Source organism: Saccostrea echinata, unplaced genomic scaffold, assembly GCF_033153115.1.
Source record: "Saccostrea echinata isolate AGI-Se365-2 ecotype Australia unplaced genomic scaffold, CSIRO_AGI_Sech_v1 ptg000003l, whole genome shotgun sequence".
Lineage (NCBI taxonomy): Eukaryota > Metazoa > Mollusca > Bivalvia > Ostreida > Ostreidae > Saccostrea > Saccostrea echinata.
Genome location: NW_026889752.1, coordinates 7,979,581 through 8,005,710, shown reverse-complemented (window position 1 = coordinate 8,005,710; position 26,130 = coordinate 7,979,581). Strand labels below are relative to the sequence as shown.

The window sequence follows — 26,130 nt, the reverse complement described above, 5'->3', positions numbered from 1 at the left end:
TAAATGAAAAATTTGACATTCCTAGTATTGGGATAGATTCACCTTTCGCACACAACAGTGTTTTATTTACACTTTTCAGCTGCTTAGGTTTTATCTTCCCAGATAACATGTCAAATATGTCTTCATCCAGGATAGTAACTGCAGAACCAGTATCAACCAGAAAACTCGTTTGAATATCACCTACATGTATCTTAGCTTCAACAAACAAGCAACCTGGTTTAATGGTGTTCAATGTAATTATTGGCCTTTTGGTAAATTTGTCAATTTCAGCAGTTTTAAGGGCTGAATTGTCGGCCTCGAATCCAACCCGACCTACTTTCCGAATTTTTATTTGCATTGACTGAGATAGGAGGAGCATTTTGATTCCTTTGATAGGGTTTTGATGGACATTTCCAATGAGGATGATCCATTTTCTGACAATATTTGCATTTGAATTTTCTTTCATTTTTCAGGGATCTAATTTCTGTTGTGATTTGATTCATCATTTTCCCCATTTCTTTAGATATGATTGTAGCCAAATCTTTTTCAGAAATTTAAGGAGATTTCTAGTTTTCCGAAACTACATGAACATTTTCCAGAAGTCTCTCATCACTTGTATTAGGCTTCCTGAGAATTGTCTTAGGCCCATCGAAAGCCTCATACTCAACAGCCAACGTGATTGCATCAGAGACACTTCTTGGACGTCTAAACTGAATATGTTTCTTGATTTCTGTATTATTCAAACCTGAAATAAACTGATCAATTACATAAGTTCCCTAGCAACTCGATCTTACTGAGGGTAGGCTTTTGCAGCAAGGTGTTTTAATGCATAACCGAATTCTGGTATTGTTTCAGTGTCTACGTGTTTGCGATTTTTGAATTGACATCTATACGCGGCTTCGCGTCCTGGAGGATTAAACCTTTGCATGAGAACACGCTTAATGTCATCAAATTCTCTGATATTTCCAGGGTTTAAATCTCTAAACACTTGTCGAGCATCCCCCTTTAAACTAATAGCTAGCTGCTGTGCTTTTTTAGCACTGGTCCAGCCATTGTACATAGAAACCCATTCAAAATGTTGTTAATAAATTTCTAGATCTGATGTACCATCATAAGTTTGTGGTTCTTTTTCTTTTCTTTCAAGTCTGGATGATCTAGAAAAATTACCATGGTCAGATAACTCCTGTGGTATTGTTTGCATATGTAAGTGCGTAGGAGTTATTCCCCTTGATTGCGTTTCATACGTGTTGAACTGGCGCGCACGCTGTGGCAATACATTTTCCTGATTTATTTCACCCCTTACTTGGGAACCCCCATATAAATGTGATGAATGTAAGGACCTTTGTGTAGGCATAGATGCAACAGAGTGCCCTTGATCACCAGGTTGTAAAACCTTTTGTTACCCAAGGTATCTCTTAAACTCTGCGGGGTATGTGTGCGTGGTATGTCTCCAGAGTGATCTGAGTCAAAGTGCACCCGTGCGGGAATTTTTGGCAAAGTATTTTGACTGTCCGAAATGAGTTGAATGCTGGTAAAAATATTTGGTTTTTGTTTCTGAATGCCACTTGTAACTGGAGTTTCATTTACATTTCCAACACCAAAGTTACGAAATTCTTTTTCTGAAATTGATTGATCGTGTTGTTGTAAATTTTCATTGCCATGTTCCGAAAATTCCGAAAGTTTAGGAAACATTTCTCTAAGTTCTTTTCTAACATCTCTAAACTTTTCTGTATCGGGTACACTCAAACTACTCTCAGTTTTGATTGTAGCGCAAGTTGGTTTTGGTTCAGGGGAATCTATGTCATATTGTAACAAACAACTTTCATTGACAAGGTCACCTGTGAATGGGGTATGGCTATCTTTAAATGACACTGACCGAGTTTCGGCTATTGTTTGATGCATTGTGTGAACAGGTGCGATATAACTCTCGCCAGCTTGAGAAGCGCATGCCGCACGATCTTGATACGACTCAGCACTTTTGTCTGTACGACTAGAAACACGTGGACTTTTCCATAACATGTCTGAATCAGCAAAATACTGTTTAGATTGACCCTCGGGTCCTCTACAAAAATCTTCGGGTTTTCCTAAACCGTTTGCATACGGAAAATGAGACATTTTAACTCCGAAAACGAGTAATTTATTGAAACAGATTATAACAAAACAGCTGACACAGAATGTGCGTGGGCGTGAAATACACAAATGCTTTTACTAATAACCCTGTAATAGCTTTTTATTTACATATAAGAGTTCGAAAAGCCAAATACAGTGGGCTCAAATCCTAGGTACATGGCACCATTTTTCTGTGATAGCTCTTTATGTACATGTAAAAGTTCGAAAGGCCAAATACAGTGCACTCAAATCCTAGGAACACGGCACCATTTTTCTGTAATAGGGGTAAACCTTAGAACACCATTTTTATGTAAAGGAGAAAGGCCTCAAACTGTCCATTTTGTGAGAGAAAGAACTAATCGAGGGCCGTAGGCCCGAGATTAGTTCTTTCTCTCACAGAATGGACAGTTTGAGGCCTGTCTCCTACTTAAAACACGATTTCCTTTGTTCTGAAAATTAAATAAAAAATGTATAAAAAAAGGTATCAGATATGACAGGTAGCATACATACAATGACAAGTTCATTGTTTACAGAATGGACAGTCACAGGTAAGCTAGGGATGTAGAGGAATTTTTTTGAATAGCCATTGTGTTTCCAGATGCAAATAACAAAAGGTCTTTTTCTTAAGAATGGACAGTTATAGGTTGACTTTGTGAGATACTAGTATTTATACAAGTATGCGATGCTTCAAAATCAGTTTACAGATTGCGTTGTAAAGGCATACATGTTTTCCTGTGATGGAGAGAGTATATGACATAATCAAAATCTTATAAACCAAAATATGCACAAAATTAGTGATATTTGGATCTGGAAACAGAAAAGAAAGAGTAAAAGAAATAGTAGCCAACTTTGGACCCAAAAATGAACTTCGAAGACAAATACAGATGATCAAATTTGAATCAAACCTGGAAATGTTTTATTTGAATTCTATTTCTGAGGATATATTAACTGCAGCAGTAGTGAGATGCAAATTGTGTGTTCTGAGTGTTGGATTAGCCATGAGCCAATCTTCGACCTGAAAATGTTTTTTCAAATCAAATCTAGAAATGTTTCATTTATATTTATTTTCTACCGAAATATTACCTGCAGCTGTGTAGTGTTCATGGTGCAAACTCTTTTCTGGTTGGAGGATTTAATATTAGACGTACTTCTATCTGAAAATTCTACTCGAGAGATTGATTTTTCCGAAATTTTAATCAAATGTGAAATTGTATCATTTGAATTCAAGTCTTGTGAAAATTAAGTTTTGAGCATTGAAATAATGTGCATTATTCATGGATTTAAGAGTAAAATCGAGTGGATGCTGTGCAGACATTGTGTTCTGGATTAACTTAGATCCCCGCGTTCTTTTTGTTATTACATGTAAATTAAAGAGTATTTAATGTATTTGTTTTTGTTTCCCTCTTCAACACATTCCAAGGTCTACCTGTAACTCTCCATTCTGTTTGTTTTAACTGTCCATTCTTTTTGGGAAAAAAAATGTCCATTCTTAAAAGAATGGACAGTTTTCCAAAAAGAATGGACACTTACAGGTAACTTAATGGATTGTTTGAGGAGTTAACTCAACATTAAGCTATAGAATGAACAACACAGACAAAAGGTTTACGTCACAATCATGTTTTAATAGTGGTTCTAGAATATTTTTTGTACACTCTCCTGTATTTTCATATTTATTATTTCCCAGATTCTTATTTTGATTTGAGATTCTGCTTGGTCTTACTTCCGAGCTTATTTGTACCTTATTTCAACACCTCATGTCAGTCGTAATGAAAACACCAGTTCCAATAAAGAACAAAATTTATTAACCTTTGTATAGACCAAAAAAATAATAATAGTATATAAAAAATAACAACTGTAGATTTCTGCCTTGTCGAAAAAATCCTAACAAGCGTATAAAAATCACCCCCCCCCCCCAACCTAGCGTACGGAAACGCTAGCCCAACCTAGCCGGGGGAAAAGGCCTAGGGTAATTTAGAAAAAAAACCTTATTTATTTAAGAATACCTTAAAACCTAACTTTTAACTTTTATAATTATGGTCTTATCAATTTCACAGGAGCAATAAACGACAACAATTTAGTCAAAATGCCTAATATCTTAACATAATTTCTAGGGTTTCAACCTGTTAAATACCTAAGAAACCTTTATTAAAGTGAGAGAACTTACAGCAAATTAATGCTTTCCAAGTTTCCCCACGTGTCTAACAATTACACGGGTTTATATACTCTTTGGAAACAATAGAAATCTTTTCGTACATGTTTAATGTGATTTCAATAAATGTGGGCTTCTCTAAAGCACATGGTTATGTCTGTTTGCTTTTTTATGTACAACTTCTAAAACGAGGTAAATTATTGACAAACAAGTTAATGAAACAAGAATATCAGCAGTCTCGTTTAAAGTCATCAATTCGTAAGATCTATGGACGATACAATGACCTAGTTATCATGGCGATGACAATTACACTGTAGATATATTTTAGTATGATTCTCCCTTGGGAAGGTTTTTTTTTTAAATCAGTTTAGTCATTTCAGTTTGATTTTATTTCCTTTTTTTTTTAAGAATTTAAAAAATAAAGTTAAATTTTGATTAAAAGCAAATCTTCCCAACCACTGATGTTCATACATTAGCATTTAACAATACCCTGGTTACCTATTATCGGATATTTGTTTATTAATAATGTGAAGTGTTACATGTTAAGATAAGAAACTTAAATATTACATTTTTACAAGGTATTTCAATGTAATCTAAGTTTTTTAAAAGATGGTAATGATCATGATGATCATATACACTTTAAGCAACGTATGTTTCCCATGACCATGAACAGGCCATCTATATTAAAAGTAGTTAACTTTCTAAAATAGTATACTGAAACGCAAAAGTAACGCAACATCCTATTTTAGGGGGAAAATGTTATACAGAAGTAATAACTTTGTACTTAAAAAGTAAGGACATCTTCAACTTTGCGAAATCGGTAATTTAACGGTTGAATGATTTTCATACCATTACCGGAAGTTAAGGTTGAGCCCGCTTAACATAAATCAAAAATTGCATGTTTAACAAAGCATTGGACAATAATTTGGGTTTTTTAGGGTTTGTAAATATCGAATGGATTGAAAAAAACAATTAAAAAAACTGTTTATATGAAAAAATATAAAGAGTAGAAACTATTAAAGATGCCACAGGCGTTTGTAGTTTGTTGTTACGTTGTTAACTAGAAAATGCATGTAAAAGAATGTAAATGTAGTCTGTACCACGTTCAGAACACTAGCGCTTTAAGATTAAGGAAAACGAGCAGCATTCCTTACAGTTAAATGGACAACAACGTTTTTTTTCATATTACAATACCCGTGATCATCTGTGCTTTTTGGTCAGGGAACCCACCTGACAACTGTATTGAATTTCACCGATAGTACAACAAAGGAATGCAGACGAATAATTGAGCATGGAAATAATAGAATAAAAATGGACAGCATGAAAATACGTACAAATGCATGGAAAAAAATTGTTTTATGTGCCTTTCCGATCGCCTTGTTTTTATTTTTCAAGCGTAAAATTCCTGAAGTATCCGTAGTAACCCATAATGCAATTCAACTCATTCAGATTAAGCTAAATTGGTACCCCATTAGCTAATCTAACGCCAAAAAATATAGTCCCAATGCAAGCATGATTGTCCAAAAGGAAATTATAATACATAAGTGCAGAAAATAATGTCATAAGGAATACTTATTGACGTTTGATTGAACTCAAGAGAGGTTGAAGTACATTTCTACAGATATCATTCAGTGCTGAAAAATGAAACGCAAGATAACTTTTCTGTTTACCATGTCTCCACGTGCTAGTCTCTTCCTAGCCACTTTTCCGTGAATAATTTATCTTATCTCGTTGTAGTCTCGGTAGATTTCGCCACAGCTACTGTGATAGCTACTGGGAACGCCTCGGATTTTATAATTTGCAGAACACCGAAAAATAAAATGTTCCGAACACATTAGTAGGGGTGGCCAAGGCGTTCTCAAAATGACTGAAGTACGTATTTCCATTTCTCTACCTGGAAATTCTCAAAATAAAGGTGAAGGAGAGTCGCAGATGCAAATATGCACTTAGACTACATCACGCCTCATCAGGCTCATCCGCATGAATGACAGTCCGTGGACCGGAAGTCCAAGGGTTACTACTCTGCGCTAAGTTCGAGAACATTCTACCTCAGCATCTGAAAAAAACAGGCACTTAAAATTGCCAAAGAATATTTCTTTCGCTCAGATCAAGAGATTGATGAACCTAATGCATTGTAGAAATGTGGAGTAGACCTTCTAGCAGATGATGTACATTAAATAAAAAATGATACAAGATACATTTACTATAGATTACTACTGGCTGGAGACTTTAATGCAAGAACAGGTGTTAGTGTAGATTATGTGCTTGATGATTCAATTAAGTATATTCCAGTGCTAGAAGACTTTGAGTATGAATTGTATATGTCAGCTAAATTCTGTAAAAAGCGAAAAAATCAAGAAAAAGAGGTAAATCATTTTGGTAAATAATTACTAGATCTGTGTGCAGTAGAGAATTCATTTTCTAAATGGTAGAACAACAGTGACTTATTAGGAAACTTCACATTTATTTCAAAAAGAGGTTATAGTACAATTGATTACTGCATAGCTGATTCAGCAATGTTTAAATACATTAGTGACTTTAAAGTATTAGATGAAGATATTTCCCTCCATCTACCTATACTTTGTACATTAAGTATTTTAAACATAGCACAGAGTTTATGGAGTTTGATGTACAACTATAGAACATTTACCAAATTTTAAATGGGATGTGAGGAAATCTGCTGAATTTTCACAACATATATGTAGTAAAGATAACTGTAGCATCAGAAATTAAATGTATTAATGAGTCAGATGACTAAATTACGGAAGAAATTGTCTGTAAATTGAGGGGTGTCTTGGAGAAATGTGGTAGGGCACATGGAAGTAAAAGTTGAAAAAATCACTGAGGCAAATACAGAAAAAAATTAATCAGAGGTGGTTTGACAAAGAGTGTAAATAACTATAGAAAAGGAAGTGTGAACTTCTTAACAAATACAGAACAACACGCATAGCAGAGGTGAATATCTTGAAAGTAAGAAAGGATATAAGGACCTACCGGTATGTGTTAAAAAAAGGAAGAGACTATAGAGAACCTATGAAAAACATATTGTGTGAAGCAACCAACGATTCTACTTAGTTGTGGAAAACTATAAAGATGGAATACCAAACGAATTCTACAAATATTCCAACAAAGATGTAAAGAAAAATGGAAAATTTTTTATCAAATCTTCAATTCAGGACAGTTTCCGGAGTCTTGTACAAAAGTGTGATTATTCCTCTTCAAAAAAGGAGACAAAGAAGATCCCAATAACTATAGGGGAATTTCACTACTTGATTCCTGCGTAAGAAAATTCACAACAGTTCTAAATAAGACACTTAAGGAGGGATTCTTTTCTGGTTTCTGATTAGATGAAATATTCAAAGTATATTTGCTTATACGTCTGAAATATTTAGATGTAAGGGATTTAAAAGATCATATCTTTCTTCCCTCATCATAATTGGTCGCCCGCGTGTCGCAGTGGTTAGAGCCTCTGCTCTAGAGTCGCGGAGTAAGGAGTTGATCCTTACGTCGCGGGTTCGAATCCCACTGTGGGACGTGGAGACCGGTCCTTCGGATGAGACCGTATAAACCGAGGTCCCGTGTCGCAGTAGGTGCTGGCACGAAAAAGATCCCTCACTGCTCAATGGCCGTAAGTGCCGAGTATAGGTCAGAATTTGTAGCCCTCCACCGGCAATTGGTAACGTCTCCATATGAGTGAAAAATTCTCTATAGAGGGACGTTAAACAACAAGCAATCAATCAATCATCATAATTGTACAACTTTAAATAGAAAAGGTAAACCTAGTTTGAAATCTAGAAGGGACTACATTTTTGGCGAAAGGGGGCATATGAGAATATCTCCTTTTCTGCTTCTCAAAATTACTATAGAACAATGAATTTAATTAAAAATTTTAAACAATCAAAGACATTTCAAATGTAAGTAAAATTAATAATAATGGACTGAATTTTAAAGATATATCAAATTAATATGATTTTCCAAACAAACTACAATTTTGTTAGCTTTTAAGAGCTTCCATTCCAGTAGAGATTTGAAATCCGTAAAAAGTGTTTTTCTCTCTCTTAGTACACGGTCAAAACTTTGTGTTTTTGTATCAATTTGTTTCTTTATATGACTACTTTACCATATGTGAAAAAAAGATAAAATTAAATATACGAAGCATATAAAAATAACTAATATATCCTCAAAATCTAGAAAAATAGAGGAAATTCGGATTAGCCAATGTCTATATTAGTTCAATTATTTATGTCAATTTGGTAGTATCATCTAATAGACCCTATATGGTAATATCTTTTTATGCAAAAAGAACAACATTTCATCTATTGAAATAGATGTAGGCATCGCACGATTGGCAACAGTATTTTTTTTATTCTTAAGGACAAGGAAAAAGATAATGCCCTTGACCTGACCTTGCTTTTAAAATAAAACGGTCAAATTTAATCTAATTGATACCATCACTTAATGATAATGTCTTCTTGAGTCTATGAAAATTTGATTAATTTTTAAATACATGAAACATGAGAAGAATTCCTCCTTGAACTATGGTCCGAGACCCCTGGGTGACTTGAGATGGAATATTTTGTTTCAGTATTGTCCATCCAATTAAGAGAAGATGTATCAATATGTACTGATAAGATTTTTAATAAGCAAAGACAAAAATGTTCTCAAACGTACTGCTATTTAAAAAAGAAAAAAAAGGTTGTCTATGAGAAAAGAAATGTTAATCTTATGATCTAAGATAAACTATGGTAACATATTAATACAGTATTGTTCCTGCTTTCAACGCTTACGCATTATGTATATATAAAATGTTTATAATTCATATGGATATGATGCCTAAATGTACAGTGGACAATGTCCTTTGAGTACCACATAAACATCTTATCTTTTCTTATCTAGCTGCAAATGTTGTGCATGGCGGACTTGCACGCTGCAAATGAATGGCGGGGGGGGGGGATTGTTGTTAAACAGTTATGTGTTACATTCTAAAGAAAGTTAAACGATAACATTCAACATTTTTATTAAATCTCTGATGTTTTTAAATCAAATTTTACATTACTGTATTCATTTTTGAAAATCATTAGATAAAAAATTCGGATATTTGTAGTTTGTTGCTTGTTGTGTTTCTTTTGCGTCTCTGTATATTTTTAGAAACAAATCTCATGTTTAATTTTTATTATTTTTTTATCTTTTTTTTAATATTTTTATAAAATTTGTCTTGCATTCTACTGCCATTTATTCTTTTATTGATAATACATGTAATAACATTTACTGAATTATATTCTTACATGTACCCGCACAATATTGTTTGCCGACGAATCTATGAACTGAATTCAAATATAATTTTCGAAAGGAACGCTAGAATATGTTTCCTCATCAAACATTCACATTTAGACCTTTACTTGGTGAGCAAAGAGGATACATAATTTATTATCTATGTCTGTCAATGCCCGCAGTTAAACGGCTTGTTTTTAAGGTCTCATCCCAAAAAAATGCAATATTCACTTGAATGTGCCGAGCAGTTGGGAACATTTGCTACCTATTATATATCAACTTTGTTTTGTCCTGACCCGGACTCGAACCCACGACCTTACAACGACGGAGCGAACGTTCTTTCAACTAAGCTCCCTTACCCTTTATTCGAAAAGATCAGACTCCATATTGAAACAGTTGATTGCAACTTAAAAAATCCTCATTACAATGTCACTTTTTCACTCGACCTTTCTAAAATGAATGCTTATTCTCTTGAACATAGCACAATGTTTCTTCTGCAGTGGTATTGCAACAATGTTGTATTTATTAAAAAAATCATTTTCATTGCTGTCTTTTAATGTGTTTCCCCAAGGAAGAAGTAATCATTTGTTTATTTCAGATAAAATGTGGCGACAAGCAAACATTCAGTCTTTTGTAAAGGTGGGGACATGTCCAAATATATATAGAAATGGAAATGTATGCGGGGAGAAAATATTTTCCAATAGCAAGTTTTGTACCGAATGTGGATGGCTAATTGATATGAAAATCTTTGAACCGGGATCTCGGATGTGCAATTCGGTCAAATACGGAGAACGATGTCTAAATATCCATGCAGAAAAGTTTTGTCCTGAATGCTTTACAAAGTCTACAGGTATGTAGTAATTATTCGTGATACGGTGTCCAGTAATGATAAAAAGTCTTTGTTTAACAGTGGTTATGACACATGTATAATGTAATCCTTTTGGTAACTAAAGATGTAGTTACAGATTTGAATTGTTAATTGTTAATAATCGATGCACGCCCACTTATGATATAAAATAAAGAGGTAAAATATATATCGTGGTGACCTTGACCACTCTTGATATACATCTTTTGCATTAGTGGATGGACTTGCAACCATTTTTGATATAACTGTATAGGGAAGATAATACCGTTTTGAAATACCTTTATTTGTGTCACCTGGCGACCATAGGGATCGCTTTGATCGATATATTTTTGTATATCTATCCGAATCTGTAAAACCACATAATTTTAAAAACTGTATGAGGTAGGGACTTTATGTCCTGCCCATGTACTTGCTCGTGCTTTTCACAGACTTCTGTAGAGAGAGAGAGAGGAGCAACCTGATACGTCGTGCTACAATTATGAAAGCAAACGAAGTATCAGTTTGTTACTGTGTAATACGCTGAGTATTTTTAATAAGCTTGGAAAGTCTGAAAAGAACAGAAAATAATGCGGTATCAGGAACCAATAATAGAAATTTATATATTTTTAATATGATATTATTATGATCTGATTTAATATTATATTTCGTCAAATACTATCTAAATATGTACATATTGCAGGGAAATAACACATTTCATTTTTTTCAAACTAATTAATAACACCACAATACAAAAAAAAATACTCTGGAATTCTTACGAGAGTTATTGGCCATTGCTAAGAAAACACAATTCGTACCATTTTAGAAATGTATCTTAACGTTAAAAACCATCTAATCTGCAGTCATTATTTTCAAATTGCTTTAGTTTGCCAAAAAGCTACATAAAATTATGAGCAGTATTTCATATGTTTCAAAGAGGTGTCAAAACAAATTGAAACAATTTCTTTCTCAAAATATTTATGCTTCGAATCTAATTTTAGATTCAACCGAGACAGAGAGGACAACCGCACAAGATGTCGTTTCATGTGATCTTTGTCCAGAAAAAGAAAATAAAAATCCAGTTGAGTTTGTTTGTAAAAAATGTGAAATAAATCTCTGCAAAGCATGTGTTGGTCTTCACGTGTCGTCAGAGCCTTCAATTCTTCATGATATCACGGGATACAAATTCAAAGAAGATATGAGAGACATTAAGCTTGCAGGTTGTAAGATGCATCAAAATAAAAAATGCGAACTATACTGCAAAAATTGTAAAACTTCAATTTGTAGCAAATGCGTAGCATCAAACAATCACTCTAACCACATATTCGAGGAAATTTCTGTTATCTGCGATAAACTTAAATCACGCCTTAGGAAAGAGAACCAAGAATACCAGCGCTACATTACTCCAACATATGATAAGATAATATCAAACCTTCAGTCATCATTAGATACTCAAAAGATAAGTTACAAGAAGCTGAGGGAAGATGTTGAAAAGCAAAGACAAAGACTTCACTCGGAGGTAGATAGGTCAATACAAACACTCCTCCACTCTGCGGATGTAATGGAAAATGGAGACATGACTGTCCTGTCTAGGTCTCTTTCTGAAATGCAAAATCGACGCTCTGACATTCAGCTGGCTATAAAAGAGAACCAAAAGTTGGAGAGTGATTACGATGCTGCCAGCCTAATGGAGTATTCGTCAAAGATGTCTGAATACCTGCGTATTCCATCTTTAACAGAGGTGACTACACCCAGTTTTATCCCGAAGGAGGTAAAAAGTGATGTTCTTGCTAACATGTGCGGAACCTTGATTCCAAGCACGAAAACGAAAAGGGAGAGCGACTTGATAGAAATTTTAAAGGAAGAGGCGGGGGAGGGTCAGTGACCTTCTATTCTTTATTTTTCAATAAACAATACATTAACAAAGAGAAGAATATCTGTTACACCATTTCTGTCGATTGTTACAAAGTGTTGCTTCATGCGAATACTTCACGATCTGATCCATCCTTCTGTCATACTGTTATATGTAGTGTCAATTTAGATTTTTGTGGAGCACTGCAGCTATATGTCTAGTAAATTGTAGAAATAGTGGAAAACTGCAACTTTCAGACCTTGTACGAGGTTTGTTTGTTTGTTTGTTTTTTTTTTTGTTTTTTGTTTTTGTTTTTTTTTTTTTTTTGGGGGGGGGTGGGGGGGTTGGCTCACTTACCGTTTTACTTTTTTTGTTCTAACTCTCAGCTTTGAATATTTTGGACTTTTGAAAATTTTAATTTAAAAATTCAAAAAGATTGTGTTGTCTTTTCTTATCACATTCCAGACAAGAAAATGCTATTTACAGCAAAATTGCACGGCTTTTTACATTACCTTGAAAAATCCAGGACTTGCATTAAAACTCGACACGGTCCCAATTTATTGATAAACTTATGAAAAAAAAGATACAGATTCTTTTTAAAGGCTTGCAACAGTACAGTGTCCATTTGTCGGACAGTGTTTGTTTGTTTGTTTTAAGTTGTATCGTAAATGCAATGCATAATACCACTGTATTTTGATTGAATGTTAAAGACAGTAGTTAAAAGTGACATATAGGCTTAATTATTTGCATATTTCAAATATTCCAATGTTGTGATTGTAAATAACACATGTCACTTTAATAAACCATTTACTTACTTACATAATGTTTTTGTAAAATAAATGTCATACCTCACACTTCGTTATGTATCTACAGGGCTTTAACACTCTTAGCAAAAACCTTGTGGAAGTCTCCACTGATTCTCAAAAGAGAACTATTTAGACTCCCCAGAGATGCTTACGAATTTAAATGTCGTTAATGACTACCATTTATGTATTTACTTATTAAGGAGTAGAAAATCTTAATTGGTACACGGATATCGTATATTTGAGGGGAAAGTCATATGTAGTTTATACCATGTTTAAATTTAAATTTTGAGTTCATGCACTCCAATTATGTATTTTGATATATCTAGTGCACAGATTTCTCAAATATTTTAAGAAGTTTTAGGTATTAGTTTTGTTGTTTCAATGCTATTGTCCACATATTGTTAAAAATATTTCTTCATTGATGATTAGATTGTACTCTTCTAGTAAATATTTGTAAATAAATTGTTGTTTTTGAAGTATTATACAGGGTCAAATATGTATTTCGTAGATTATGACAGTTTGTTTTGATTTCAAAATGCCTTGTATGATATATTAACTAACCCAATAATTCAGCTTAAGGCGTCTTAACTAACAATTATCCGCTTTTTAAATGCAATATCTCTGCATTTAAATATTGATAACTTCGTAATGCATTGTTTATGTAAATTTGATGAAATGCGAATAAATGTTTATGTGTTTTGTTGCTTTTATAAAGATAATTGTACAATTTTCCTTCATGCAATAATTACCTCGGTCAACTTGGGAAACCCTATATTCCATTTTTCTACAGGTACAATATATATGAGCAGGATAAACAATAGCTATACATCCATTGGTCACTACGATTTTGATTTTCTATAATGATTATCATCCACGAACTTTCTATGCCAGTGATCTTATGGTTTCTAATTTGTCACAGAAATGTCATTCGTTTTTTATAGCCTCTTGAGTCTCACATATAATAAAGTGTATTTTGCCACTTAAACAGTGACTACTGATTTGACCCAGAAGAAACTGTTAATAAAATAACATAATAACATAATAATAAATAGTAATTAAATATTGCATACATTTGTTTTTCTATTTTTTTTTTAAAGAAAAGAATCTCTGATCAATGTATATATTTAAAAAAAATTGGACGGAAAATTTCATCAATGAGCTTAGCATAAGTGCAAGCGAACTCCAGATTCTATTGATGCAGTTATCAAAAGAATGTTTTATCCAATCAGAATCAATTATTTTATAGAAATTAAATGATTCATAATTACTCATTATGTCAATATTTTTTTTTTCATGGATCGCAGTTCATTTCTCTTCCTTTCGGTATTTCTGTTAAGTCTCTCATAAATTTATTAGTACACATTGATTCAACACAAACCCGCAAACAGATCAGTCGGATCTGATTCAACTCAACTCCTCTCTATTCTTGCAGGAATAATAAGCCGTTATATGGACTCATGTATATTTCAACAAAATAAAGCACATTCGATAAATATTACTTCCGAACAGCTGATTATTAACAACTTTCATTGACATCGTGGTTGTCAAATAGGAAATATGAAATATTTGAATAAAAAACAAAAGAAAAAAATCAGAACTTTTTGAATTTTTTAAAAATATATATCTTTTTTTAAATACTTTAAATAAAGTATGTATAGATCTATCAATCATTTAAATCATAAAATTAGGAAAATGTTCAAAATTGTACATATTTATTCCTTCGTTTTATCAATTATTTGCATCAATAAACATAAATAATCAAGATAACATCTAGATATAGTTGATTATTACATTGTTCAAGTCATCGAATGACATTAATTGCACAAATGTAAAATTCTGGTTACTGTTAATACGTTAATCGGTTTTCTCTTAATATGACAGTATTCGATTTCTTTAAAGTTTGTTTTTCCCTCTGAATGTTTAAAAAGATTTGTGTCGTGTCAAGATCGACATCGGCCCCTGTTGATCAATAAATCGGATTTAAATACATAACGAAGGTGGAATAATAAATACGCGAGAGTGAAATTTACCTTTTATAGCGGTCGAGCAATTTACAGCCCGTAATAGGCACATCAATATTCTAACTTTTACCATTCTGCATAGTCGTGTTAATTTACGAGGGAAATATACACTCTCGTTATTACGTGGTCCCGGGGTTAACATGGAGCGGAAGGGATCGTAGTGTCTTCTGACTGTAGCGTCCTTGGTTACCGTGATACTTACAACGTTATCATTAGTGGTGTTCCGAAAGGTCTTCGCGCAATGTGGCAAAATGAAAACACGATGAATAATTAATATACTCAGAGACATCATAAAGTCGCCGAGGGACATAGCACTATAGTATTATATTATATGCATAATTTTCCGTCCAACAGAGAAATTGTGACCTTTTCATAGCCTCATTATATTCTATTGTGAATATCACAATCGGTGAACCATCTTTGACGAAATATTAATATTTGGGGGAAATAATTCAGAAAAAATCATAATGGCTCCGGATATTCAAGAAAGAGGGAAAAGAAAACGAATTTTAATTGGTGCAGAATATACTAGTAAGTATATAATTTAATAATCTAATTTAATAATCTAATTCCTGTGCATATGCATTGGCATACTTTCGATAAATATTTAAAACTCGACCAAAAGGGAATGGACGTTCTAATCAGGATTTGATTAAACCAAACTGAAGTACAGGTTTGTAATTAATGGCAAAAAGAACCAGTGCCAAAAGTTTATGTTTAGAAATAACTTTTGTCCATATGAACTTGCTCCATTACTTGTATTAACTTAGTTTTTTTAAGTAAGCGTCTCTAACAAATTTAAGAATACTGCCTTTCAATATGCCATGTCAAAATTTATTTATTTATTTATTCATTCATTTATGCATTTATTTATTTACAAATGTGTGTAAATGTTAAAAATGCACAAAACGAATGTTTTCAATATCTACACAATTAAACACCTGCGCTTGTTTATAAATCAAATAAATGGAAGTTGGTTTTTTTTAGGTGTCTGGTAAATGAGAATAAACATTTCAATATGTTCAGTAAAGAAAAATAAACAAAGAAGCAAATCAAAAGATATCGATGATATTCTCTTAGATCTTTAGTTTCGCCCGAGGTGGCTTTTATTTTCTTAAATCCCACATTGGTTTTTTTTTTTCGATATATTTGTTTTATCCCTGGTGATGATTTTCTGTGCTTTAAATGCCAATTTGCCATCTTTGTAGCAAGAAATAACACTTTGTATAAATTTGAAACACTACTTTGTGTGTGTGTGTCTAACGATGTCAGTTGTTTGCACAGTTTATTAAGTAGTTGAAAGATTGAGACTAAAACTAAAAATTTTTTTTTGAGAGAGAATTTAGCATATTCTAAGTGAAAAATTCAATTGTATGTAGATTTTTATCATGCAAATTCAAAATGACGTACATATTCAGAGAGAGGAAAATAATGATTGAATCCGTTATTCACAAATATGGAATGTTATTATAATGGGATCATTTTTTGCTATTATCAGAGGAAAATATTTAAGCCCCTTTTCTAGTCGTCGACAATATTTAAAATGAAAGGAAAATGCAGACAATTTTTCTCTGCATAAAAAAGACATTGTCCCTATCTGACAATGTATTATCATTAATGGACCAGACTCGGAGTCATTTAAACGCACAGGAGATTTTGCTTTTGTTTACAATCTCTGTAAAACTCATTATGAAAATCTAACACCAATTATAATTTGTCAGGTATTAGACGAAAACCCCTGGTTTAGACTTGCACAATATCAAGTTCTCTTTTAAGGTTTTACGTTCAATAAAAGCTTGCATAAGGTTCAGAATTTTGGATGTCGTTGGATAGAATATTCTATATGAATGTAGTGAAGTTTTATTTCACGCAGACATTAAACAGTTCAATGTAGTTTTACATGAAAATTTGTGAAGCTGTATTATTACAACGCCTATCTCTACTGACGCAAATCCATAATCTGTACACGGGGCCACGATATACATTTTAAATACTCCTAGTTTTCATAGAGTACATTGAATGAAAAGAAAGACAAAATCACGATGTATTATGCACGACACAACTCAACTCTTTTAATAAGCGAAAAGAATTTGTATAGATAACGGGTGAAAGAAGAGGACCATACTCTGAACTAAGTTATAACGTTCAGTCCGTAGTTACGTTTACATAATTAAAGAAATCAATTCAACATTTAACGGGGTGCGGAAATTGGAGTTCGTAAACGCGGAAAGATAAGGATATATCTTTATATATTTTTTAAACGAACATTTTTTTTTATCTGAAAATAGACGCACTTCTGAAAGGGGACATTTCTAAACGTTTAAATCAATTATTTAGAATCGAGCAAATATAGATTTCACAACAGTTAATACAGTTATTCCCCAGGACAGCCCAAACATGGAAACTTCTCTCTCTCTCTCTCTCTCTCTCTCTCTCTCTCTCTCTCTCTCTCTCTCAGGTATCGTATATTTCGTATGACAGTAAAGAAATAAAATTGCCTAACCCTTAACACACAACATGGAGAGAGTCAATAAGGACCTATAATTAAGCCGTTAACCTCGATTACTTTATGTCAGCTACATACCTTTTATAGATTTAAATACTGCATTTTGAATAAACTGCTACAATAATATTGAGTCAATCCCTATATCCCTGTAATAATCTTTAAGTATAAAAGAATGCATAGATCGGGATTTAAGAGTTTACGAGTTGACCCACTTTGATTTTTTTAAAATACAAAGTCTACTTCGAATTGGTTAACAATATTTTTACGAATTTTAAAGAAGGTGCTATAAACTGGTTTTTATTAGATTAAATCTTTATATAAATATAAAAGTTAACAAAAATCAGAAAGCCCTGTGCTTCTTGACTGGCGATTATTCTATTGTTACGTTCTATTCACTTGATCTTGACTACTTAAATTTACCTGCAAACGAAAGTGTGTAAGATATTTTAGAAATCAACCATTAACTTAAAGAATATAACAGAAGTAGCACGGACGCGATAGAAAACATGCCGAACTTCCTCTCTCGTGGACGTTATGGAAAGCCTGCTCAATGTGGATCCCAATCGAAATATTTTTTTTTCTTTTAGGTCTATATAACGCGCAATTTGTCAATAACAGATGTAAAAGAGCATGTTTATTACTTCTAAATCAATCTTTTACAGTGTTCTATATACCATATCTCGCAATCTGTGCCCAATTTATTACCTAGTGGAAAGCACTCCCAAAGGATATAGATCTATATATACGTGTAGGTAAAAAAGTGTATCGCCTTCTCCGTAAAAAAAAATCTATCAGACAAATTGAATTTTCTTGGTTTATATTGCTTTAATTTGCATTCAACTATAAGGTAGCGAATCTTATTTCATTAGCATTATCTCCATGTTTATTGCTAGCAGAAAGAGTAAAAATCCAACTTCCTCTTCAATAGTTATGTATCATATTCAAAGAAAATTTCGACTAGTTACCTATTGAATTATTTATGATTTTTTAAATTCCACCGTATTACCCTCTTTACGGGAAAGGGAAATTCATATGTTCTTTTTCAAGACACCAATCTCAGGCATGAATGTCTTAATTCGTAAACTTTCATATACTCGGGATGTGATAAATAAATTCAAGAAATTAAACAAGACAAGAAGTTTTGTTGATGACACATGGTCATTTATGGGTGTCTCTGCAAATTTTGAGGAATCGGGGTCGTGATAAGAGAGGTGGTAAAATTGTGTCTAGCAAGTGTCAGTCATGTAAGTACAGTACATATATGTTTGTTTAGATTTATTATAATTGCATTTTTGACATATCCACAGCTCCACGTCATAGTTTACATGTTTTCTGGTAAATTTCACCTTAGGACACAAGCAACGTACCTTACCTACTGATAATTTTTCAAGATATTCTTAATTTGAAATTATAGTACTGATAGATGTTCGCAGACAGAAAATCAGCATGCATTACCAGGGGGTTTTGAATAAATATCAAATGATGAAAACTCTTGTTTTATTCAAAGGAAAAATATACAAAAATTACTAAACATATACTGTAGATGTTTTTTCATCCAAATTTGTTTTAGAATAGGTGAACAGCACCACATATAGACATTTAAAAAAAAGTAGCACACTGGTCCTTCGTGTATTGGAACTCTTCAACTCCAGGGGGAAAGACAATAATGTTCAAACTACGTTGCGTATGTCCTTAAGTTTAATTTATAAGAGGTTGAAGTATAACATGATGTTTCACATTTTGTCCCACTTTCTGTACATGTGAAAAACTCAGTGATGAAATCAATGATACTATCACATAGCCATATAAGGGGTAGAAGACGGGTGTGCTATCTTAAGTTTTATATTTCTATAGACAATGTATCCAACGAGCTTTTAAATACCGTCTCCATTCAAAAATCATATCGCCATGTTTATCATCACACCATTGACCAATCATCTCGCACAATGCCAAGTCTCGCGTTATCTTACTGATTATCGCAAACACGTCAGAAGTCAAATTTACACCTTTAAGAATTTTCGACGCTTTTTCAAGTCACGTAATGGGTTCGCTGATTTGTAATCAAGTGTGTATCAATTTAGTTAAATAGAGTCATGGAAGTTTACCAAAATTCAACGGCTGTTTCCAGCCTTTGCTATCGCAATAGGGTCTCCCCTTGTAACGCTAGTCTCGTTTCAATAAGTATTCTGCAACAATTAAGGTCTAGGTGCAATCGAATGTTTGGCAAACTTTTATTGACAAAACGTATTGTTTAATTATAAGTATGTTTACGTAGTGTAGGCTTTCTTTTTCGTACAAAAGTTATGTCGGTTTGCTACGTATTCCATCATGGCGATTTAGATCTGCTGTGAATATTGTTGAAAAATAACTTTCCATGGAGCTATAATTACCATCTTGTTTTAGTTCTCTTCTGCGTCTTCAGGATTTTGAATCTTCATTGTACAGTGAAATAGGCAACAATGACATAAATTCTTCGAACAAAGTAGAATATTTCCAGACCAAGTAGTGAACTTTGATAGTGCAAAATGCCGAGATACTTTAAAATGGAGCCCTTAGTGGCAAAACCTCTTAAAGGTAAAGTAACAATATATTTTTTGTATCATTTATTTCAGAGTAATCTTGACCACCACCTCTACCCCCCCCCCCCCCCGCCCCTTCAATTTAAAAAAATATGAAATGGGGGAACCCCACTTTCTCTGTCTATCTCGAACATGCATGGGAAAATGACATCCTGGATCGTCATAACTTGGTCACGATTTCTGACCAAAGAATGAGATCATTCCTGAAAGAAATTAAGTTGTGTTCTTACCGTGTACAGTTGTTTTAAATTATACGGTTAAAATTTTAAAGTCCCTGGCACATTTATCAGTAGCAAAATTCTAATGAACAGACGAATGTTTTCCGTCATAAATACCATTACACAGATGGAGAAATTCGGCATGTGGACATTTAAACCTTTTTTAGTTTACTTTTGATATATCATCAAATGAAAAACAAAAGAAACAAATGTTTACTTGTAGGTAGGAATTAAATTGAATGGAAAGGTGTTCCTACAGATGTGCTTGTCCCATGTTATACGTAAAAAGGGTGACCTTGACATATTTTCAATCCGCTAATTTTATGGGGAACAAGTAAATCACAGTGGCGCATCTTCACTCTCCAAAGACGATGTGCGCATGTAATTTAAAAAAAAAAGCATTGAGCTTTCAACCACATGAGGCACGTGTGCACCTTGCAATAATCACCTTTTTATATTAATCTCAATTCTGCCTTAAAATACATATAGTACCAGCATTTGATTAGGAAAAAAAGTAATTGCGCTTCATTTTAAATCATGGATTCTGTTTGCCAACAGCTTTTAAAACATTGTGTGTATGCTCACTGTGCTTTCAATTGCCGACATTGCACGTTCAATAAACACCGAACATGCTTCATGTTTGTCAAAAAGATTAATTGCAATAAATAAAACTATTTCTCAAAGATTTTTTTTTTTTTCTGAAGTCACGTCCCTGCTAGACGCGACATTTTATTATTCTTGGTAAACATCTAAATCTTTAAGCGTATATTTTCGAAAACAAACTCATATCTCAAGAAAAATTACAGTGAAAGGTGGTAAAAGATGCATTCTATACAAAATATGTCGGTAAAGTATATAATACTCTATCAATAGTCAAGAACATGGTACTTGCGTTTAAGAACAACCGGATATTTGTTTGAGTGAGCTCTCTTCATAGTACTACTATGTACTTCTCTTTTTTCGTTTACAGAACATTAATCAAAGATAAACTTTAAATTCAGGGTTAAATGGATCCAATCGAAAATCTCTAGACTGTTTGATAGTGAAAGTAAATATCAAATAATTACAAGGGTCCTTTGCCTGTTACATAATACTTCGTGTTGGGAGGTTTTACTTGTTCGTAACAATGAGATTAAAACGAACCTTATATGATGGAAAGCCTTACTTCGTTCAAGGCCAATAACGATTGATTTGATAAATGTCCTTGTCTGGTAATTGATATGTTTTACAATCAAACAATAATTATTCAATAGAGATGATCGATAAAAAGGGATTTTGGTGAAGCACGGTTATCATTCCCACATGTGATATGTCCATATTCCTAAAGTAGCTTGTAAAAACCTTCATCAGCATTAAATTACACATATATAAACATACATGTATATACACATATATTAAAATTAAATCCAAGATGAACAAACAAGTTCACATTTAATTATTACACTTAGCGCTTTCGCCGTGAGATACACATATATAATTATATTTATGTATACACATATATACAGCCTATACAGTCGTTTATTTTCTTCATTATTAAAATGAATTCAGAACTTTTTTCCAAGTAAAGAAAATATTTTTTTTAATTCTAAACAAGACTTCCATTCCTTAAGAGAACAAAATAAAATCAAACGAAAGCAATACATCCACAGATAATTATTATGTTGAGGTTTGCACCCCCCTTTCCCTTTCCCTTTCTATCAGTATTTCATAAAAGATTCTTACTGGTGGTTACTCAGTGTGGATATAACTGATAACGCTTCGATAACAGTTAACAAGTGCGTGTGCACGTCTTTTATATTTAAATATTAGAATAATCTACTGGACATGGATATTTAAAATGTGAATACACTATGGCGATATAGAAAGGTCCAAAACAATTTATTATAAGTTAATTTTGTGATACTTTCGCATTGAAACATGTTTAATGACATTGAGAATAACAGATATTTATTCGCCTGAAAATTAAGTCCAAAAGAAAGTACAAAGCTATTTTTACGACTGAAATGAAATGACTATAATGAAAGAGCAAATATATGTGGACTCTGTTCAAAGCATTGAAAATACCATTCACAATATCGGTATATATCGAAGCACGTCAATATCTTTCATAAAGTTACTGGTCTTTTATGCTTTAAATCTTTCAAAACGAAAACTTAAATCGACGTTTTTAAATGGTAAATATTTGCTTATAGTTAAACCACGTATATGAAGGCGACTTTTTGCAATGTTCATCTTTTACAAATTCTTGGGTCAATATTTATTGAAATGATCAAGGTCATTTTTTTTTCCATCAATACAATACTTATGTTTGGTTTGGAGGAGTTGTTTTACAATTTCTATTCATCTGAATCTTTAATTTTCGTAGGCTTAAATATTTATCAGCCACAAAAAAGGTTTGAATTTTGAAAATAAAATATTATCCCTTTCGATCGATTTTAAAATTTTAACTTTACTTTCAAGATTCATTCTGTCCAGTTCTTTTGTATAATGTAATGAGGTACATAGGTACATTGTAATTGATTATCATTAAAAAATAATCAGAAAGTTCATGCAGTTTTTATTTGGAAGTACTTTGTAGAGATAAGACATGTTCGCACTTTCTGAGGTTACACTGATTATGTAATATTCATATACGGTGTGATAAACCTAAATAAATGAAATTGTGCACATGAAGCATGAATTTTTCCAATAAAAGTGCATCCCCGTCTCTCTCTCTCTCTCTCTCTCTCTCTCTCTCTCTCGTACAAAAGCATAAATGCCAGTGTAATATATACCATGTCCTAAAAATCAAGTTCTTATATCAAAACTCACAATTGTTGCGGAAGAAATGAACCTCAGTCGGTGGTCTATATGCATGGAAGCATAAATATTTTTTAATAAGTTTTTGTTTTTATAATTTCATCAAATAATTTCCAGAAACGATACGGGAACGTTTAAATATCCAACTTCCTATAGAATCATCTCAAATTCAATGCCTTCCTCAGTAGTTGGACTTATGTGTTTGAAGAATCGACACATCTCTTAGCTACAATTTTATGAAGTTAAAGAAAAATCAATGAATAGACTCGCGGTATTTCTTTTTGTATATGTTTAAAAGGGGTTTTACCAATATTTGCTGAATAACAGTGATACACATAGAATTTTTATTATCAATAATCTTGAATTCTTCCTCGGCTGTGAGGGGCCGTGCCAGATCAATGGCTGACCATTTGACAACAAAAGGTTATGATATCAAGGAGATATTGATTCATCTTTATATATTCATTGCTCTTGTTAATAAGTACACATGACCCTTTTTGATATCATTTAATGATTGTATTGTTAAGTTAAAGGTACACTGTTAATTAAGATGCTATTGGTTTGTATTAAAAGACATAAATTTTGAAGTAGAATTCAAAATTGCGAAAAAGGTTGACATATGTACATGTATGATTTGTTAATCTCTACGCTTTTTATCACATTGCTTTTTTTTCAGGGGTTGGGCTGACAGATCGACGATTCTCTGCACACATACATTTACATTTAAATATTTTACAGTTTTGAAGATGGGGCTGGCATGAGTTAAGCAAAGCTATACATAGCAAGAATTACATTAACAATTTAATTTGTTATGTTAATCATTTATTTTCTGATTGACAGGTCCTGGACCCGCCCAGTACCAGCTTCCCACAACCGTAGGACAGAATGCAAATGACAAGACAAAAAGGTCCACACCCTCTTTCTCATTTGGGTCTAGGCACTGGGGTAAGCTAGAAATGGAATCAAAACACAAAAAATTGAATAAAGTTTTAAATACAAGGAAGATATTAAGATTCACATGCATATGGGATTTATACTTTTACTAAATTGCCCTTATCACCAAAAATTGCATGCTTAATAAAAAGATCAAACAATCATCATCACCTCTTTTTTGCATGTTTATGTTTTATCCACTTTGTGCATGCTTTTCATATATTGCTTACACATTAAATTTGAACAATTAGATTAGAAAAAAGCATCAAAATATGGTCGCATTGTACTATATTTAGATAAACCCTATTTATAGTAATCATTTAATAGAAATTCTACAAACATGGCATATTTCAAATTAGCTTATTGCTTGATTTTAGAGAAATAATCAATTATAAGTTACTGAATACTGGTAAAAGTGTCTCTGTTTCAACAACATGATGAATGAAACATAAAAGAAAGTAATCATGATTAAATGGATATACTTTGTATGCTTTTAATCAAATTTATTTAAATTTCCCGCGCATATAGCCAAGAAAGGTATGACGTAGTAAGCTAGATGACGTGGTGATGGTGTTCGATTTGTATTCTTAGTATACTAGATCTTTGGTTTGTATGTTGTATACATTTGTATCAACTCTGTATGGTAAAATAAGTATATGTATCTATGTACACAAGTTTCATTTTCTATTTGCCACCATAAGATATGTCTCTCTTCTTTTCTGAAATTAATCTATACATATATTTTTTTTTTACAAAATAATACCGTATCGGGCTACTATGTTTTCTTAATCAAATTGATAAATAACATATATCAAGTTGTTTCTTTTACTATATATCTACCTGGGATTTCTTTTTTAAATTTTATTTTTGTATACATAGACCATGCGATTGCTTGAAATTTTACAAACTTTTAATTGCCACTTGGTTTATGTGGTCGATTCCGTCTAAAAGTCTCTATATATCATAAAATTTTAGTATATAAAGAAATGGAGGAAGGAATCATGTTATATGGGGGTCAAGTTATCCAATTTATTCTATAAGAGAATAATCATGAATAACTGTTACTCTAAACTTTTGTATAATTCGACAAATTGAAAACTACTAAGTATAGCAACCTAGATTAATATAAATAGGTTTGAATTCGTTGTATTACAAAATTAATATGTATGAATGTACATGTAACTACTGATTCATGTTGGGTTTTTCCCAAATAAAAATAGCATTATTAGTTTTAAAAATATTGATTGGAATTGAACATATTTTATTGTAATGCATTTTCAATGGGATTGGGCACAAGTTCTTAAAACTTATTTCGCCCTCTCCCTACATGAGAAGTCTATAAAGTTTGAGTTACAAAATATTGATCTCAATTGTTTGTCGTTCAGCACAGAATTCATAAGATGATGTATTAACATTTTTCTTGCTCAATCAAGAATTTATCATTCAATTATTTGTACAAATCCTCGCACTGCCAAGGATTCACTAAAGTGCATTGTTAAATTAAACCAAATAATTTATCCTTAATAACAATCCGTATTTAAAGCATGCAAGCATTAACTGGTGTGCAAATAAACGGCCTTCTTTCTTTATAATAAGATACATAAATCGGTTTATCTTAAGAATGCATTTGTTACGGAATAGAATTGCATAGAAGAGGATTGCAATGAAAATGGTAGACAATTTAGAAGAGTCTGTGCCAATTTAAAGCTAGATTTTGTGTTCTTTTGATTATTTTAGTTTCTCACTTTGTTTACCGTTAGCAAATAAAGAGACGCTGACAAAATTTTCTTTTAGTAAGTGGGGGTATTTCATTGACGAAGACGTTGATTGAGTGCACATTTCAAATTTAAATAATGAATGACAATGCGTGATGCGACACTTTTTCTTAGGAAAGGGTTCTTAACTTTCTTAAAATGTCTGTTTTTATCAGTCTCTCTCTCTCTCTCTCTCTCTCTCTCTCTCTCTCTCTCTCTCATTGTTAACTCTTACATATTCACGTATTGAAAAGGCAACTTGGAGTTGTCTCCTTTGTATTACAGGTAACGCAAGTTCATATTGTCCCTGAGA

At 32.6% G+C, this 26,130-nt stretch overlaps 1 protein-coding gene across 1 annotated transcript; it reads left to right on the top strand.

Moving 5' to 3' along the window:
* The first annotated feature begins 11,547 nt into the window (after nucleotides 1–11,547).
* On the top strand, nucleotides 11,548–12,234 carry LOC133178829 (E3 ubiquitin-protein ligase TRIM36-like). Its single transcript, XM_061313511.1, has one exon. It carries the CDS (start codon nucleotides 11,548–11,550, stop codon nucleotides 12,232–12,234), a length of 687 nt encoding a protein of 228 aa, XP_061169495.1.
* Nucleotides 12,235–26,130: the final 13,896 nt, after the last annotated feature.